The sequence below is a fragment of the Coregonus clupeaformis genome, chromosome 37, assembly GCF_020615455.1.
Source record: "Coregonus clupeaformis isolate EN_2021a chromosome 37, ASM2061545v1, whole genome shotgun sequence".
NCBI lineage: Eukaryota > Metazoa > Chordata > Actinopteri > Salmoniformes > Salmonidae > Coregonus > Coregonus clupeaformis.
In genome coordinates this window covers 14,826,109-14,846,530 of record NC_059228.1, presented here as the reverse complement: position 1 = coordinate 14,846,530, position 20,422 = coordinate 14,826,109, and the positions used below count along the sequence as shown (strand labels likewise).

At 43.5% G+C, this 20,422-nt stretch overlaps 1 protein-coding gene across 3 annotated transcripts in view; it reads left to right on the top strand.

Moving 5' to 3' along the window:
- The window catches only part of LOC121553706 (E3 ubiquitin-protein ligase MARCHF8-like), a 161,557-nt gene that overhangs the window by 31,427 nt on the left and 109,708 nt on the right, over positions 1-20,422 (top strand). For all 3 annotated transcript variants that reach the window (XM_041867027.2, XM_041867028.2, XM_041867026.2), the window contains exon 2: positions 11,656-11,858. In XM_041867027.2, coding sequence (XP_041722961.1) covers positions 11,763-11,858 — 96 coding nt within the window. In that variant the 5' untranslated portion in view covers positions 11,656-11,762. The remainder of the gene's footprint in view (positions 1-11,655; positions 11,859-20,422) is intronic.

Genomic DNA, 20,422 nt, shown 5'->3' with positions numbered 1-20,422 from the left:
CATAAAGGCCTGATTGGTGGAGTGCTGCAGATATGGTTGTCCTTCTGAAAGGTTCTCCCATCTCCACAGAGGAACTCTGGAGCTCTGTCAGAGTGACCATCGGGTTTTTGGTCACCTCCCTGACCAAGGCCCTTCTCCCCCGATTGCTCAGTTTGGCCAGGCGGCCAGCTCTAGGAAGAGTCTTGGTGGTTCCAAACTTCTTCCATTTAAGAATGATGGAGGCCACTGTGTTCTTGTGGACCTTCAATGCTGCAGAAATGTTTTTGTACCCTTCCCCAGATCTGTGCCTTCTCACAATCCTGTCTCGGAGCTCTACGGACAATTCCTTCGACCTCATGGCTTGGTTTTTGCTCTGACATGCACTGTCAACTTGGGATCTTATATAGGCAGGTGTGTGCCTTTCCAAATCATGTCCAATCAATTGAATTAACCACAGGTGGACTCCAATCATGTTGTAGAAACATCTCAAGGATGATCAATGGAAACAGGATGCACCTGAGCTCAATTCCGAGTCTCATTGTGAATACTTATGTAAATAAGGTATATCTGTTTTTGTTTTTTTATAAATGTGCAAAAACCTGTTTTCACTTTGTCACAATGGGGTATTGTGTGTAGATTGATGAGGATATATATTTTTAATCATTTTTAGAATAAGGCTGTAACGTAACAAAATGTGGAAAAAGTAAAGTGGTCTGAATACTTTCTGAATGCACTGTATATATCTATATCATTATTATACTTTTTTTTATACAATTTTCCCCAGACACAGAATATGTGGGATGTATAGGAAAGCATAACACACACAATGTGACTTGATGAGTGTAAACAGAGATGGTATTCTGTGTGAACAGTAATCATCATCACCATTCCTTATTGCTTTAGTGTGTTATCTGATGATGGTCTAAACTGAACAGTGTGTCCCTTTTCACAGCACACAGAAGCTTGCCAGCTTGTGTTTGACCATCAATAAAGTTTATAGGCTGATACACATGTACAGTACGAGTCTGTTATCTTTGGAAACTTATAATGAAAGACATGTGATTATACACATGGGCTCCCGAGTGGCGCAGTGGTCTAAGGCACTGCATCTCTGTGCTTGTGGCGTCACTACAGACCCCCTGGTTCGATTCCAGGCTGTATCACAACCGGCCGTGATTGGGAGTCCTATAGGGCGGCGCACAATTGGCCCAGCGTCGTCCGGGTTTGGCCAGTGTAGGCCGTCATTGTAAATAAGAATTTGTTCTTAACTGACTTGCCTAGTTAAATAAAGGTTTAAAAAATAAAATAAAATATATATACAGTATATTAATGTACTTCAATAAAGACCTGTTTCTATGATGATATTATAAAAATGTATCTGCAAGGTTTGTTGACTACAGTGAGATAAGGATGAGATTCAAACAACCCCTGACACACATCGCTCTTTATTAATCAGTTCTGTTGTCGTGGATATGATGAGGGGAGGGAGGGAGGGGAGGGGAGGGAGGGAGGGGAGGGGAGGGGGAGGGGAGGAGAGAAAGAGGGGAGCAGTGACTACATTAGTAACCCTCTTGACTTGACATGTCAAAGAAGTTTCTGGAATCCTCACCGTCTGTCTGTCTGTCTGTCTGTCTGAGCCAGCTTTACCAGCTTATGACTTCTGTACCAGTACTGAGTCTTTAAGAGTTTTCTCTGAAAAGAAACACAGCTTAAAGGCTAAAAGAAAACGCTTGTCTAAGACGTGATATGAAATAAAACATAAAGGGTACGGAAGAATGACATTTTTTCTGGTTTCACTTGAAAGAAAAAGTTACATATTTCTTTAAAAGTCAGAGCAGCTGACTTTGCAAGCAGTAGGCTACTTCCTCATTCTCTCTGTAACAGGAATAAAAAGTGCTACAGGGCTTTGTTAAGCCACAGATACAAGTATAATTCTTGCATTTTTCGATGCATTTATGGTAGACTATATAGAATTTCTATCTGGGACATGCTAATAAGTCCATTATCTAATGTTTGCACTCTGCACTGACTGACTGCATATATACAATAAACTCAGCAAAAAAAGAAACTCCTCTCACTGTCAACTGCATTTATTTTCAGCAAACTTAACATGTGTAAATATTTGTATGATTTTAACAAGATTCAACAACTGAGACATAAACTGAACAAGTTCCACAGACATGTGACTAACAGAAATGGAATAATGTGTCCCTGAACAAAGGGGGTGTCAAAATCAAAAGTACTGCAGTGCATCTCCTCCTCATTGACTGCACCAGATTTGACAGTTCTTGCTGTGAGATGTTACTCCACTCTTCCACCAAGGCACCTGCAAGTTCCCGGACATTTCTGGGGGGAATGGCCCTAGCCCTCACCCTCCGATCCAACAGGTCCCAGACGTGCTCAATGGGACTGGCCATGGCAGAACACTGACATTCCTGTCTTGCAGGAAATCACGCACAGAACGAGCAGTATGGCTGGTGGCATTGTCATGCTGGAAGGTCATGTCAGGATGAGCCTGCAGGAAGGGTACCACATGAGGGAGGAGGATGTCTTCCCTGTAACGCACAGCGTTGAGATTGCCTGCAATGACGACAAGCTCAGTCCGATGATGCTGTGACACACCGCCCCAGACCATGACGGACCCTCCACCTCCAAATCGATCCCGCTCCAGAGTACAGGCCTCGGTGTAACGCTCATTCCTTCAACGATAAATGCAAATCCGACCATCACCCCTGGTGAGACAAAACCGCGACTCATCAGTGAAGAGCACTTTTTGCCAGTCCTGTCTGGTCCAGCGACGGTGGGCGACGTTGTTGCCGGTGATGTCTGGTGAGGACCTGCCTTACAACAGGCCTACAAGCCCTCAGTCCAGCCTCTCTCAGCCTATTGCGGCCAGTCTGAGCACTGATGGAGGGATTGTGTGTTCCTGGTGTAACTCGGGCAGTTGTTGTTGCCATCCTGTACCTGTCCCGAAGGTGTGATGTTTGGATGTACCGATCCTGTGCAGGTGTTGTTACACGTGGTCTGCCACTGAGAGGGCGATCAGCTGTTCGTCCTGTCTCCCTGTAGCACTGTCTTAGGCGTCTCACAGTACGGACATTGCAATTTATTGCCCTGGCCACATCTGCAGTCCTCATGCCTCCTTGCAGCATGCCTAAGGCACGTTCACGCAGATGAGCAGGGACCCTGGGCATCTTTCTTTTGGTGTTTTTCAGAGTCAGTAGAAAGGCCTCTTTAGTGTCCTAAGTTTTCATAACTGTGACCTTAATTGCCTACCGTCTGTAAGCTGTTAGTGTCTTAACGACCGTTCCACAGGTGCATGTTCATTAAATGTTTATGGTTCATTGAACAAGCATGGGAAACAGTGTTTAAACCCTTTACAGTGAAGATCTGTGAAGTTATTTGGATTTTTACAAATTATCTTTGAAAGACAGGGTCCTGAAAAAAGGGAAGTTTCTTTTTTTGCTGAGTTGTACATTTGTACCATGCATAATTATTGTGTATGTGTATTTGTAAATACATTCTTTCAGTATATTATGTTTATCGCCTTTATATTCTGTATGTTGGTTTTTGCGGCAGCACCATTTCACCAAATCAAATTCTGGGTATATGTAAATGTGTTTGCGAATAAAGGTGATTCTAATTTGTGAATTAAGTCAAGGGTTGTTGGAGAGTTAATATACAGTCCTCAGGCTGAACTGTGAATGTCCCCAGTCATTTGCATATAGTCTAGTGTACCATAACTGTTACAGTTATACAGATCAGCTCAGTTACATAATCTTCTGGGTCCTGCCAGGATGAGATGAGAGTAATGAATGAACACGTCACAGTGGCATGAGGAGCTGGGACTAGACTAGTAGTAGTTAGTAGACAGTCTCCAACTGGCTGTTGTGTACACTTGTCAGTGTTTTCCCTATTAAAAAGTATGGTTCCGGCGGGCCTCCCTTGTTCTGTTGACCCCTTTCTTTTCAATGTCATATCCTTTAGTTTCATTGACATGGAAAACTCTGGTGAATATTAGTTTTTTCTACTGGGTTAAACACTATTAGGTTTTTGACTTGATGAGTCTATCATTTGGAATCAGTTCATTTCAATGGAAACTTCCGTGAAGGCCCCAGACCTGGATGTCGGTCTATGGGGACTAGTCTTGGCGTTCTGCCTGAGAAAATAAACTCTAGGGGAAACACTGCTGGGTTTTTCATTGCTTTGCTGAGTCATAACTTTATTAAAGATGACTGATAACAGTTTACTGTTAATGGTTTATAAAGATGACTGATAACTGGGTAGTTTACTGTTGTTAATGGCTTGTTTTGGTCGTCCATTAAGTGTACCATACAGCCTGTGACCTGTGGCTCTCTGGGCCATGTGATTTCACAAAGGAAGTGGTATGACAACTGACACACTTCTCTTTACTGTGTACTGGAAATCCAGTCCTGTGTGTGTGTGTTTGTGTTAGTTCGTGAATGTGCCTGCTTGCGTGTGTGTGTGTGTATACATGCTGTATTTTCCATATAGCTTATACTTTCTAATGATAACAATATGGTTATCATAGTTTTTCATAACGAAACGAACCAAGCAGATTGACGATTCATAATGAACAGAAAACTTTCATCAAAGTCATATCACACTGATTCCTGGAAGTGCGTACTGCATGTGTGTTTAGTATACACTTATATATGGTCTTTATTTCCTTAGTTCTTCTTCTGCAAATGGGGTTTATAGGATGAAGCATGGCTGTGATTTAGGTCAATGGGAAATCAATGATCCTATAGGGTGAAACAGTATCTGAGTAATTTCCCCTCAATAGCTCTGGTTGCCTTAATCATCATACACATGAAAATGTGAAACCATGCCATAAACTACTGCCCTCATTTCTCAGAGATGGACTGATGCAAGCAGCATTATTTGAGAAAGTGTGTGTGCCTGTGTGTCAGTGATAGCACAAGTATGTATGTGTGTGTGTGTGTGTGTGGGGGGGTGTGTACGCCCTCTCAATCAACTTCCCCTTCTCATTTCGGATGTGTTTGCACTTTTCTCCTCTTCCTGGTGTTTCTATTTCATTCTGCTCTTCTATCAGTCTCCCTGTCATTTATTCTCTCTCTCTCTTTTTCGCCTTCTTTTTATCATCTCTCTCTGTCTTTCTATGTTTCTCTCTCCTACGCTTGGGCGGTATCCAGAGTGTTATACCTTCATACCGACCTTGTGCCATACTGGGATATTCGGTAATACCGGCACTGAACACAAGGGGCGCTATTTTCACTGGGCCTCTGTAATCCGAAGGTTAGCAATGCTAACAAATACATGTAAAATCCCTTAGAGAATGCTAACTAAATGCTAACGAGCGCATTGCAAACATTTTATACAGTCTCTGACATAAACCACTTGTAGGACAGACATCCCTGCTCATAAAGTTATACAAGTAACTAAAATGCTACTCACAGTTTGCTGCACGCACAAAACAAATATTAGACAGCAAGGCTCTTGATCCAGAAGGGGATTCTCTGCTGTTACCAAGCAAAGCTTGATTTTGGAAGAAGCTAACCACTTAGCTAGATAGCTAACAAGCAACTAAATTAGCAAACCAAATGCACAACTCCAGAGCATTTAGCACATTTTAGACAGTTAATTATTAGCTATACGATATTTAGCTGGCAAACATTTATATAGTTATGAATTCTATACTGTAACTAGATAACCTGGCGCGTGCTGCACAACAGTGAGTGACTCACAAGGCTCCAGTCGCTCGTCATTGTGTACTTGTAAACAAACACCATGTGACTGGGGACTACCGGTAAGCTTCATAATGAAACATTATGTGACAAGTGAAATTAAGAATGCGATTTTCTTTATCTCGTAACGTATTGCACAAGTTGACTGCAGGTATTTACTTAAAATGTAGCTACAAATATTAAAGTGTATTTTTAAAAACTTCAAAGAAATAGTTTCAACGGTATTGACAGTATTGAAAAACCCTCCAGTGGCTATATCCAAATACCCCGGTATACGGTACATAAGGTATACCGCCCAAGCCTACTCTCTCCTTCAACTTAATTTTTGTATCTATCTCTCTCTCTTTCTATTTTATTTCCCTCTCTCCATATGTAATGGGAGACTCTCCAGAGGAGGAGAGAGAGTCAGTCCAACAGCTCCCTGTCAAAAGGTACAATTCACCAATTCAGTCCAGTGGCTTTCTGAATCTCCTCTGGTCATCCATGCGTTTATGTGGAGACTATCCTCTCTCAGTTTTTTCCCTATCTATCATGACATGCAGTGTTGAACCTGTCACACTGTGTGTGTGTGTGTGTGTGTGTGTGTGTGTGTGTGTGTGTGTGTGTGTGTGTGTGTGTGTGTGTGTGTGTGTGTGTGTGTGTGTGTGTGTGTGTGTGTGTGTGTGTGTGTGTGTGTGTGTGTGTGTGTGTGTATATATGTGTTTGTGTGAGTGCGTGCGTGTTTGTGTGAATCTCTGAGCAGTGAGCAGCCAGGTAAAGCTGTGGACCAAAGAAATATAGACAGGACCATGCCCGAGGCTATGCATATCATTACAGACAGAGAGAGGGAGAGAGACGTGGCTCTATTGCAGGGTTGGGGTCAATTCCATTTCAATTCCAGTGAATTCAGGAAGTGCACTGAAATTCCAATTTCAATTCTCTTCAATGCTTTTCAATGAATTGGAATTAAAATGTGGTTTACTTTCTGAATTGTCCAACCCTGCAGTATTGTCTAGTCTAGCACCACAGCCATATGGTTTCATGAACCTACAGTATGCCTACAGAACAGATAGTATGTGATTTATATAGTATCATGTGTCTGTGTCTCATAGATAATGTGAGTACAATGTAGTAAATTGAGATGTCATCTTATACCCAGTTTTAAGGCATCACACCACTCTTCTTACTCCTAACTGTGTTAAAAACAGGATGGATATTCAGGAACATTCTCATGTGTTATTAGACATGTTAAAAACTCTCTGCAAGACACAATGTATATGAATAATCAAAGACTCAAGCTGTGTGCACGCGTGCGCCCGTGTTGACAGCAATCAGAGCCAGTGTGATGCCATGTAATTGACAGCTGTTTTACCACTTTACCACAAGTAATTACTGTCTCGCTCTCTCTCTCTCTCTCTCTCTCTCTCTCTCTCTCTCTCTCTCTCTCTCTCTCTCTCTCTCTCTCTGTCTCTCTCTCTGTCTCTCTCTCTCTGTCCTCCAAGTTAGCGCTGTATGTGTTCAAAGCCCTGTCTCAGACTTAATCACATCCCTAACAAACATTAGCATATATTCTAATGAGGTTGACTGAACTATTATGGATGTGGAGCCTGAAATGTCAGTGATGCTGGTGATTGAGCCGGCTAGCATAGAGGAGAGGAGGATAACAGGGAGGACCTGAACTGTATTCACACGTCTCTGTGTGTGTGTTTGTCCAGATATGTGCTGCTAGTTTAATAATGTAAGTGCATTGATAAGGAGTTGAAGCATTGAGTCTCATTACTAGGAGGTGTGGAGCTCCCAGCCATCTCTGTCACAGTCACACATACACATATACACACACACAAACACAAACACAAACACAAACATACACACACACAAACACACCAAATGTCTGCTCTGTCTATCTGATGGAAGAGGGTCAGTGCAGGTCGGGGTCTGCTCCGTGTGAATAACAAGGGTTCAGCCAGGCAGAAAACAGATGGAGGATAGATATAGATTTACCTGACAGGACTCTGGACTGGAGAGAGAACACACTGCCTGAGGAGAGGAGAGAGAACACACTGCCTGAGGAGAGGAGAGAGGCTTTTAAATACATGAGGAATGTGCGTTGCAAAGTAAGACTGGATCTAGTGCTTTTTATTTGTATCAGTCAGTCAGTCAGTCAAGATGAGTGTTGTTTTTGTAAACCTTTCTGGTCTGAAGACTTTTTGATGTTGGAGGTATTGTAATGTAATTGAGTGAAGCGAACCGTGAAGATAAACTTACTCGGAATGTAAATGACAATATTTTTTATTGGGTTCTTGTGTTTTTTCTTTTGAATAGAAACAACGACTGTGTGTGTCTATGCTCACACGTGTGCATGCACATGTATAGGTGTGTGTGTTTGTATGTTTCAGCAGGTTACTATAAAGCCGAACCAGCCTCCAGTCATAATTACCCAGTCATAATGACCTCTGCAGCTGGTGTCATGGCAACAAGGTCAATTTCTGACCAATCTGACCTTTTCATGAAGTTATTGATTGGCCAGATGGTTACCATAACAGTGATTGGCCCTTAGAAATACACTGCTCAAAAAAATAAAGGGAACACTAAAATAACACATCCTAGATCTGAATGAATGAAATAATCTTATTAAATACTTTTTTTCTTTACATAGTTGAATATGCTGACAACAAAATCACACAAAAATTATCAATGGAAATCAAATTTATCAACCCATGGAGGTCTGGATTTGGAGTCACACTCAAAATTAAAGTGGAAATACCACACTACAGGCTAATCCAACTTTGATGTAATGTCCTTAAAACAAGTCAAAATGAGGCTCAGTAGTGTGTGTGGCCTCCACGTGCCTGTATGACCTCCCTACAACGCCTGGGCATGCTCTTGATGAGGTGGCGGATGGTCTCCTGAGGGATCTCCTCCCAGACCTGGACTAAAGCATCCGCCAACTCCTGGACAGTCTGTGGTGCAACGTGGCGTTGGTGGATGGAACGAGACATGATGTCCCAGATGTGCTCAATTGGATTCAGGTCTGGGGAACGGGCGGGCCAGTCCATAGCATCAATGCCTTCCTCTTGCAGGAACTGCTGACACACTCCAGCCACATGAGGTCTAGCATTGTCTTGCATTAGGAGGAACTCAGGGCCAACCGCACCAGCATATGGTCTCACAAGGGGTCTGAGGATCTCATCTCGGTACCTAATGGCAGTCAGGCTACCTCTGGCGAGCACATGGAGGGCTGTGCGGCCCCCCAAAGAAATGCCACCCCACACCATGACTGACCCACCGCCAAACCGGTCATGCTGGAGGATGTTGCAGGCAGCAGAACGTTCTCCACGGCGTCTCCAGACTTTGTCACATGTGCTCAGTGTGAACCTGCTTTCATCTGTGAAGAGCACAGGGCGCCAGTGGCGAATTTGCCAATCTTGGTGTTCTCTGGCAAATGCCAAACGTCCTGCACGGTGTTGGGCTGTAAGCACAACCCCCACCTGTGGACGTCGGGCCCTCATACCACCCTCATGGAGTCTGTTTCTGACCGTTTGAGCAGACACATGCACATTTGTGGCCTGCTGGAGGTCATTTTGCAGGGCTCTGGCAGTGCTCCTCCTGCTCCTCCTTGCACAAAGGCGGAGGTAGCGGTCCTGCTGCTGGGTTGTTGCCCTCCTACGGCCTCCTCCTCGTCTCCTGATGTACTGGCCTGTCTCCTGGTAGCATCTCCATGCTCTGGACACTACGCTGACAGACACAGCAAACCTTCTTGCCACAGCTCGCATTGATGTGCCATCCTGGATGAGCTGCACTACCTGAGCCACTTGTGTGGGTTGTAGACTCCGTCTCATGCTACCACTAGAGTGAAAGCACTGCCAGCATTCAAAGGTGACCAAAACATCAGCCAGGAAGCATAGGAACTGAGAAGTGGTCTGTGGTCACCACCTGCAGAACCACTCCTTTATTGGGGGTGTCTTGCTAATTGCCTATAATTTCCACCTGTTGTCTATTCCATTTGCACAACAGCATGTGAAATGTATTGTCAATCAGTGTTGTTTCCTAAGTGGACAGTTTGATTTCACAGAAGTGTGATTGACTTGGAGTTACATTGTGTTGTTTAAGTGTTCCCTTTATTTTTTTGAGCAGTGTAGAATGTGCGTGCTTGCGTGTACATGCAGTAGTGTGTATAGGAGGGTGAATGCTGGGCCCGTGTCCATGTAGCACTAGGGTGTTGGAGGAAACAGTGGTTTGTGCAGACATTTCTCTGGACTCACATTTCTCTGGACTCACTGTCTCACTGGAGAGGAGCTCATAGACAGTTGTGTCTCTCTCTCTAACCCTCTCCTTCGCTCTCTATCTCTCTCTCTCTAACCCTCTACTTCCCTCTCTCTTCCCTCCTTCACTCTCTCCCATCTCTTTTTCTCTGTATCCCTCTCTCCTGCTCTCCTTCTCTCTCATTACATCATGAAAAGCCTTTCTGGTGACCCCGCTATTTAATTCATCTCTGTCTGTGATAGTGTCAGGTCCCCTTGTTAGTCTCCCTGCAGTGCCTTGTCCTTGGGGTCTATAATGTCCTTGGGAGCTTTGGGAGAGACTACCGGAGACCCCCTGAGATATCCCTAACCTCTACTGAGAGAGGAACAGAACCCACCTCTACTTTCAGACAGCACTTGATTAGTGATGCACCCCTCTTCCTCTCTGTCTTCTTTTTCTTCCTGTGTTCCACCTGTTCCCTCCCTCCACAAATAGAGTCCTAGCACTACGGTGATGGTAGATGTCCTCCAACAGTTTTGCCCAGTGCCCTTGACCTGGATGTTGTAGTTCACAGGCTTCGCCTAAGACTTCAATATGACATATTCCTCTCTCCCTTGCCAGTAGCCTACATCTCCAGCATTGGCACACACACACACACACACACAAACGTGTAAACGGATGCACGTCCGCCCCTACACTTGCAGGCACTCGCATGCATGCACATACACACACACACCCACACACCAGAGGGGTTGAACCTTACAGTAATTGCTGTCAGTGGCTGTGCACTGCAGATGGCTGCATTAGCAGAAATAGAAACCATATATTTATCAAGTGTATTTTCATAACTTCTCACCTCGGGCTGCTTCAGGCCCTGTCAATGTGTTATCAGGGTGATTCTTCACAAAACCAGGACAAAAAAAGACCATGATTTTTTGTTTCTTCTCACATTTAATCCATATAATGGTCATTTGGATTAAGGATTGTTGACATATATTTGACATTTGTATCTAAAACCATAATTGAGAAATAATTTATAAAATGTGGCATATTTATGACATTTTGGCCTTACAAAGGCCTCCTTTAAGACTCCATAGTGTTTTATCTGTAGTAAGTACTACAAAACAAACATTGGTATCATATTAAACTTTACCACTTGCTCTGCAATATGAGTAGTATTTTGATTTCAATAAAAATGTTCATACAATTATTTATGAATCTTGAAAAATATAAGTCAACAATTCTTCCCCCAAATGACCATTCTATGGATGAAATGTTGTGCAAATCTTTTTTTTTTGTCCTGGTTTCGTGAGGAATTACCCATGATGGTGCTGCTTAGATTGTGGTTCCGCCTTCATAGCATAAGCTGTTCAGAGAAAAGGTTCAGTCTTCTCTCCCCATCGATGTGCCTATTATGGGCAATTCAGACCTTTCTCAATGTTGAAGGTCAATGTGTTATCATGGCCTATTCATACCATGGTTCATTCTCTCCCCTCTGTGTCAATATGCTATTATGGGATGTTCAGACTATAGTTTTAGAATTCACAACATGTGCTGTTCAGACTCTTCTCTCTGTCAATGTGTTTTCATCACGCTGATGAGAAAAGAAAGGAAAATGGCTACAAATTCAAATAACTTTTGAAAATAAATGTGATACGTGTAAGTGCTGTCTATGTACTGTATGTCTAACCCTGTCTCTCCTCTTTCGCCTCTTTTTCCTCTCCAGAGCAGTGTAGGAGTAGGGTTTATGCCCGTCATGCCTGTTGCCGTGGCAGCAGCAGCAAGACAGGAAGTGTGTGTGTGAGTACGACCAGTCCGGTGGTTTCCGCTGGGATGAACATGCCACTGCACCAGATCTCTGTCATCCCCCGTGATGTCCCTTCCTCCCGGGTCAGCAGCAGTGGAAAGGCCAAGGACAAGGACAAACAGGTAGGGTCAAAGGTCATGGTCTTATTGTGGGGCGTTTTGGAGGAGGACGTTGTTTGGTACAACATTCTTTTGGCAGTATGGCACACTTTAAATAAACAAATAGCAGGATTCATTGTGACCCACACCGTGTCATGTTTTGATACTACTTGGTGTAACTGTGATTCAAGGAACTCCACATTGACAGATTGGTGTGTGTGTGTGTGTGTGTGTGTGTGTGTGTGTGTGTGTGTGTGTGTGTGTGTGTGTGTGTGTGTGTGTGTGTGTGTGTGTGTGTGTGTGTGTGTGTGTGTGTGTGAGTAGAGACTTGCTCAGTTCACTAAATGCTGTTTGACTGAGGCCCCGTCACAGATCATCACAGTAGAGGCTCCACTGCTGAGCTGAATTGGACAAGTTTTCAGTTTGTGAATGGTTTCTATGCTGAGTCAGAAGGTCAAACGAGGAGGATGTGTGTGTGTGTTAGGCTTACCGGATATACCTTGCGGGGGTGCGTGCTACGCCACTGCTTATAAGCTAACTATCTTAGATGTGCCAATTAAATGATATCCAGCTCTGGGCACCAGCTATGCATTTGGTTTGCTAACTTGCTAGCTAAGTGGCTATATGTCAAGATCAAGCTTCTTGGTTACAGCAGAGACAATCAATCCCCTCCAGGATCAAGATCCATGTTGCCTGAATTGTTTTGTGCGTCTTTTTTAAAGAAATAGCGCCCTTTGTGTGCACTTCCGGTAATAACGTATACCCTGGTATGGTACAGAAACAGTATGACGGTATGAAAATCTGGATACCAACCCTAGTGTGTGTGTAGAGGCTCCACTGCTGAGCTGAAGTGGTATAATACGGAGAAGCTTTAAGTTTGTGGTTGGTTTTGTGATGAAACATTGATGCTCCTTGCTGAAACAAGCAAGGTGTTGTAGCAAACGAGTCTCCTTTTCAGGTTTAGAAGAAGGAAGTGACTGCTAAATGCTAACTCCTGTTCGTATGAGCTGGTAGCATAGCTAGCATACAGAAATCGGTGGTGGTAGTCATAGTCGTTTTTAACTGCAATGCAGTTAATTGGTGACGATGACATGAACATGTATTGGGGTTGACATCCACACAAGCATTGAACTCCGATTTGTATCTCAACATAGTGTGAAATACACATATAAACAATAGCTTAAATGTAGGCTAATTTTGCTGGGGGCAATGAGGATATTCCGGATATTTCCCCCACGCGTTTCCTTGGCATTTCCATTGTTTGGGTCGAGTTCAATTGACCTCTACCGGGTCTATGGGTAAACTCGCAATGGTTGCCTGGTATTGTGAAGCAACAATTTCCATGTTAATGTAGATTGTTTATTCAAATGATGTTAACTGATGTGGCTCATGCAATGGAATGTATTTGTTGTAATGTCAGTTGAGTTGAATCAACAAACATATTGGTGGGTACACGTCCTGCTTTTACTTCCTGCTTTGCTCCTAGGTTGAAAATATACAGGTTAAGACAGCGAGCCATGCTACCCCAATTATTTGAACAATAAAAAATATTATAATAATTTATCTTTCGTCTCTCTGTGTTTTCATAATTTTCCGTCAATTCGCAGGTGGCTGAATCTCACTGAGCATAGGAAACAGCACCCCTCTGTCTCAGTATGTGTAGGCCATGTATCTGATGCTGTCTGGACCAAAGTAATATGACATGTTGCTGCTGTACCATTTGATTGATTGATGCAAGCAAGCATTTGGCCTCCCTTGATAAAAATAATAATTAGCCAATCAGCGTTGAGCTGAACTCAACTGTGGGTTTGACCTGGTGCAGCAAAACGCCCCCACAAGTGAGGCCAGTTTGGATGTAGCTTCACACCAATCAAATAATTTTGTAAGCATAACATCATTTTCTGAAAAACGTGTCTGTTTCTGGTCTGCTTGTGTTGATGACCTGCAGTAGCTAGCTTGCTAAATCGGCCCTTTCCTAAGCCATGGATGGAGATGGGGATTTGGACTTCATTCTCTGTACAGGCCAATAATTATGAAGGCAATTTTGATCTAACCATAATTGAATATATTGTGCCACAGGCCTGAGACGATTGAAATTCAATATGTAGCCTAGTAGGCTCACGTTAACTAATTAGCTAACTTAGGCTGGTTCATTGATGCCCATGTGAGAAAGTTAGGCTAGCAAGCATTTTAGATAGGTAGCCTATGACAACAAAAACTAAAAGTGTACTGTATGACAGAGCCATCGACCATTTTGCCAACATGAAAAAGAGGAGAATGGAATTGCCATTCAACTTGTCTACAAGTAGGGTGAGTCAAATATTTTGTTATACATGTGCGTACGCACACACACACACAGAAATCAGAATGGACAGCCACATTATGTTAAGCAACATTGATTGGACTAAGTCGTTTTTGGTATCTTTTAAGTTTGTTTTCAGTCTATTAAACTAAGTATATATAGCCTTGTTGATTTGATGATGTTTAAATATTTAAGTTGAAATGGTGCTGGAATAGCGGAGGCAGTGCTCCTTTTGTCATTGTGCTGACTTGTGGTAACTCTGTGGTTCTAAATCAGTAGTTGTTTAGTAAACTGTCAAAAACATTAACTTGTTTGACCATGCTGCAGGTGATATAACTGTTTGTTACATGCATTATTTGCTTTGTGGACTTCACCAGACAGATGTTTGTCTCCGGTTTATGATGAAACAAACTTATGTGTAGTTGCATTTATTATCGTGTGACTTCTCTTTTTGTTGTCACGGCCTTATTGTATATCACAGTGGCTTATGAACGAATGGGTTATAGAGCAAACAACGCAATTATCACAACATAGGTTGTAATATGGCTTTCTTACTGGCTTGTCTTGGCTTCCTCAGTGATTTTACCCACACACTGCTACTGCGCTCATTATGCCATCATTGACTTGGGGACACCGTTCTATTCATTCTATTTATATGGACGCACATGCAGTCAGAAGCGGAGGAGAGGAGAAAATGTGCGTCTTTTAAAATGTTTTTTCTTTATATATGTACACTACCAGTCAAGAGTTTGGACACACCTACTCATTCAAGGGTTTTTCTTTATTGTTACAATTTTTTACATTGTAGAATAATAGTGAAGACATCAAAACTATGAAATGACACATATGGAATCATGACAGCTTTGCACACTTTTGGCATTCTCTCAAGACCGGCACAGCCCCCCCTGTGGGTAAGAGGGTGTGGTTGTTGTCGGCCATTTGCCAAGCTGATATGAGGCCTTTGATCCTCACTCAAGGAGAGTCATGACAGTGTGTACCTCTGAATGCTTGTCTGTCTTACAGTGTGTACAGAGACAAACAAAGGAAACAGAATATTTCCACAAACAAAGAAAACAGAATATTTCTATCCATCATTTAAGGCTGTTTTGATCTTAAAGCATTGATGCGTGAGATGCATTCTAATGTCATCAAGGTGGCACTTTCCTCTCTTTCTGGTCTCCTCGCATCTCTTCTGGTCACATGGTGCTGCTTAAGAAATGTGATTGGATGCTGACACTAATGAGAACGCTGTTACCAGGAAGTGTCACAGCTGTCATGGCGGTGGCAGGGTGTACCTGTGTGTGTGTGTGTGTGTGTGTGTGTGTGTGTGTGTGTGTGTGTGTGTGTGTGTGTGTGTGTGTGTGTGTGTGTGTGTGTGTGTGTGTGTGTGTGTGTGTGTGTGTGTGTGTGTGTGTGTGTGTGTGTGTGTGTGTGTGTGTGTGTGTGTGTGTGTGAAGGGCTGTACCTACACACTGAAGAAGGCTGTAAAGTCGAAACGTCTGATACAGTAAATAATGAAGTAAGCTTTAATGCAACATATTTTTTAGTGCGAACCCATTCCACCTCTTTGTGTGTGTGAAGGGCTCTCAGTAGCTGTCAGCTGGTGATCTGCTGAACAAAGTGTGATGCTAAGACAACATGTCTGTCTGCCTGGTGTCTGTCCTCTTACTAACACAATACTCTGTCTAATACGGTCTATTGTCTATCAGGGTCTGAGTACCTCAGCATGTCAACACAGGTGTTCACAAGGGCCCACTCAACCTGTACATATGGTGGAGTGGATTTAGCCTGAGTTAGCCACACACACACACACACACTGCGGTGCCTGTGAAACTTTCCCACCAAGGTCTCTCCGCACACAGCTTTTGTCACGTACACAGTTTTCAGTATAAAAGGTGCAGTGAAATACTTGCTAGCTCCCTCAACATTGCAGTACAATAATCAATAACCTGTCGTTCTCTGCAAACATCAAAGCAGTGACTCGCTCCTACAGGTTCATGATCTACAACATCCATAGAGTACGATCCTACCTCACACAGGAAGCGGCGCATGTCCTAATCCAGGCACTTTTCCCCCCTTACTAGCACTGACTTTGCTGAGAGCTACTTGACTGAGATGTACTACATGACCAAAAGTATGTGGACCCCTGCTCGTCGAACATCTCATTCCAAAATAATTTAAAAAAAACATGAGTACACATAGACACACACACTTTCTGTCGTCTCATTAGCACTTGTGTCGTCTGTCTGTGTGCCAGATGATTGACAGGTGACTCTGTGGGGGCTGTTTGTCTCCTTGACGCCCGCTAATGTCTCAGTACATTTATCACGTCTCCTGATGGGTTAGCATAGCACCCTGTCACTCACTGGAGCTACCTACTCTGTTGGTCTGCATACCTGAGCAGAGACCATGATATTGGTGTCAGACCAACACGTTTGTGTAGAGCTAACATCATGCTTATGAATGACCTTAATTTCCTCACCCCACTCCCTAGATCAGTTCAATCAGGGTCTTTTTAGGATTCTACTCTACCTGAAGATACAGTATGAGTCAAGAAAGAGAAGGAGGAGAAAGAGGGAGAGGGGTTGAGATCAGATCAAATTTTATTTGTCACATCCTACGAATCCAACTGGTGTAGACTTTACCGTGACATGCCCTTAATTAATATATAAAATAAGATACACAAGAATGGAGCTATATACAGGGAGTACCAGTACCAGAACAATGTGCAGGGGTACGAGGTATTTTAGGTAGATACACTACATGGCCAAAATCATGGGCATTAATATGGAGTTGGTCCCCCCTTTGGTGCTATAACAGCCCCCACTCTTCTGGGAAGGCTTTCCACTAGATGTTGGAACATTGCTGCGGGGACTTGCTTCCATTCAGCCACAAGAGCATTAGTGAGGTCGGGCACTGATGTTGGGCGATTAGGCCTGGCTCGCAGTCTGCATTCCAATTCATCCCAAAGGTGTTCGATGGGGTTGAGGTCAAGGCTCTGTGCAGGCCATTCAAATTCTTCCACAACGATCTCTACAAACCATTTCTGTATGGACCTCGCTTTGTGCACGGGGGCATTGTCATGCTGAAACAGGAAAGGGCCTTCCTCCTGTTGCCACAAAGTTTGAAGCACAGAATCGTCTAAAATGTCATTGTAGGCTGTAGCGTTAAGATTTCCCTTCACTAAATCTAAGGGGCCTATCCCGAACCATGAAAAACAGCCCCAGTGTCACGTTGTATACTGATAGAAGACAGGCGCAGGAACACGTAATAGTTTATTTTATTACCAACATAAGGTACGTCATGGAAAACGACGTGGATGAAGTCCAAAACAAACACGTATATAAAACACAGGGCTGTAACCCAAACAAAAGAGCGTTTAAACCTCTAAATAATACACGGGACAAGTCCCGTAATAACAAGTGCACAATTACTCGGCATGTAAACTATAATACAACGTACTCACGAGATCAACGGACATGGGATAATAATGGACAAGGACAATGGGGAACAGAGGGCACATATATACACATACTAATCAGGGGGAATGGGAACCAGGTGTGCGTAATGAGACAAGACAGTCCGGGGTTGGTGGTAATGAACCAGGTCAGTGACGCCTAGAAGGCCGGTGACGTAGACCTCCGGAGCTGGTGAACGGAATGAGCAGCAGTACCGGGGGGATCCGTGACACCCAGACCATTATTCCTCCTCCACCAAACTTTACAGTTGGCACTATGCATTGGAGCAGGTAGCGTTCTCCTGGCATCCTCCAAACCCAAATTAATCCGTCGGACTGCCAGATGGTGAAGTGTGATTCATCACTCCAGAGAACGCGTTTCCACTGCTCCAGACCGGGGCAGCTCTAGCAGAGCATAAATTTGACGAACTGACTTGTTGGAAAGGTGGCATCCTATGACGGTGCCACGTTGTAAGTCAATGTGCTCTTCAGTAAGGCCATTCTACTGCTGCATGGCTGTGTGCTCCATTTTATACACCTCTCTACAACAGGTGTGGCTGAAATAGCAGAATCCACAAATTTTAAGGGGTGTCCACATACCTTTGTATATATAGTGTATGTGGTTGTCCCACCTAGCTGTCTTAAGATGATTGCACTAACTTTAAGTCGCTCTGGATAAGACCGTCTGCTAAATGACTAAAATGTAAAATGAGAACAGGAGGGGCCTAGCACACACCCCTGTGGGGCTCCCGCGTTGAGAGTCAGCGAGGCAGAGGTGTTGTTGCCTACCTTCACCACATGGGGTCTGCCCGTCAGGAAGTCCAGTATCCAGTTGCAGAGGGAGGTGTTCATATCCAGGGCCCTGAGTTTAATGAGCTTGGAGTGGACTATGGTGTTGAAAGCTGAGCTGTAGTCAATGAACAGCATTCTCATATAGGTATTCCTCATGTCCAGGTGGGTGAGGGTAGTGTGCAGTGCAATGGCGATTGTGTCGTCCGTGGATCTGTTGGGTTGGTATGCAAATTGTAATGGATTCAGCGTGTCAGGTAAGGTGGAGCTGATGTGGTCCATGACCAGCCTCTCAAAGCACTTCATGATGACACAAGTGAGTGCTACAGGGCAATAGTCATTTAGGCAGGTTACCTTTGTTTGCTTGGGTACAGGGACAATGGTGGACATCTTGAAGCATATGGGGATTACAGACTGGGACAGGGAGAGGTTGAATATGTTCGTAAACACTCCAGCCAGCTGGTCTGCGCATGCTCTGAGGACGCGGCCAGGGACACCATTTGGGCTGGCTTGAAAGTCTTACTTTCAGTCGGCCACAGAGATCGAGAGCTCACAGTCCTCTTAAGAAACAGGGGCCCTCATAGGAGGATCAGTGTTGTTTACCTCGAAGCAATCATAAAAACTGTTTAGCTTGTCTGGGAAAGAGGCATTGGTGTTCGCCACGCAGCTGGTTTTCCTTTTATAATCTGTGATTGTTTGTAGTCTCGTGTCAGAGCCGTTGAAATGCAATTCCACTTTGTCCCTCTTTTTGCGTCTTTGATAGATTTTCGGAGGTCGTAGCTGGTCTTCTTGTATTCATCCATATCCCCAGACACCCGGCTTGAGTTAAATGCATTGGTCTGCAATCTCAGTTTTGCGCTGATGTTGCCATTTACCCATGGTTTCTGGTTGGGATATGTGTGAATAGTCACTGTTGGGACAACATCCTCTATGGATTTCCTGATGAACCCCGTGACTGAGTCTGTGTACTCTTCAATGTTACTGTCGGAACATTTCCCAGTCCACGTGGCAGTGTTTTCTGTAAGTACATGGAGTAGCCAGCCAAATAGATAAATTTGCCAGCCAGAGAGTTCCAGGCTGTGGGGGTTCGCGGCGGCATGCCCCCTGGGGAATAAAATAGCAGAAAGTGCTCTATTTTGGTGGCCACTGGTACATTCTAATGCCTTGATTACATCTGAAATACGCAGCTAAATTATTCAATACTTTAACGACTTTACCTCCCAGATTGGTAAACCGAGTTGTGGTACTGAGTAGAAAGACATGAGTTTGCAATTAAAATGACAGAAAATGTATGAATTCAGTGTGTTAGTTGTTTTGGATATCGTCTAGGCCTAGGCCTATATGATCAGGACTATTTTCTAAGTAAGATTTTCTAAGTAACCTTTTTTAACATTAAACCTGTTTTCTCTTGAGATTCAAGTCATATTTACAGTTTTACTTGCAGATATGAATTGCCACAATGATGTTTGTGTCATTTTGTAATTTGGGTGAACTATCACTAACAGTTTGGAATCACTGTGGGTGGGATAGTCAGGGGAGGGGGCAGGAAGTTGGTAGGGTTTCAGACCTGTCAATCAATATCTGTGGTTGGACTTTGAAGGAAGGCAGTAGATTAGTAATCGAGTCAGAAAAACTAGTCAATCTAGTTTTTAAAAAATGTATTGTTGCAAAAAAACGAAATCTAGTCTACTCTTTCAATTTAGTTTATTGTGGCAAATACCTAAGAAAAAAGGTTGTGTTCTGTCAAGTAAACATTCATTCTCTGTTGGGAAAATGGTCTTAAAAATGCAACATTTTCAGGGGGAGGACCCCCAGACCCCCTAACAGATTGTGCACCCCACTTTTATACAAAGTCAGGCGTCCATGAATAGATGTACAGGTATGATTGAAGAATGAAGCAGGTGTTAAACATGGTCTTTGCTACACAGTAAGCAGCAGTTGACTACTCCATGGTCAACACTTTAATCAAATCAGTAGGCTTATACTGTATCAATATCTTTAATAATACCATATACAGTAAGTATCATGTCATTAGCTTTT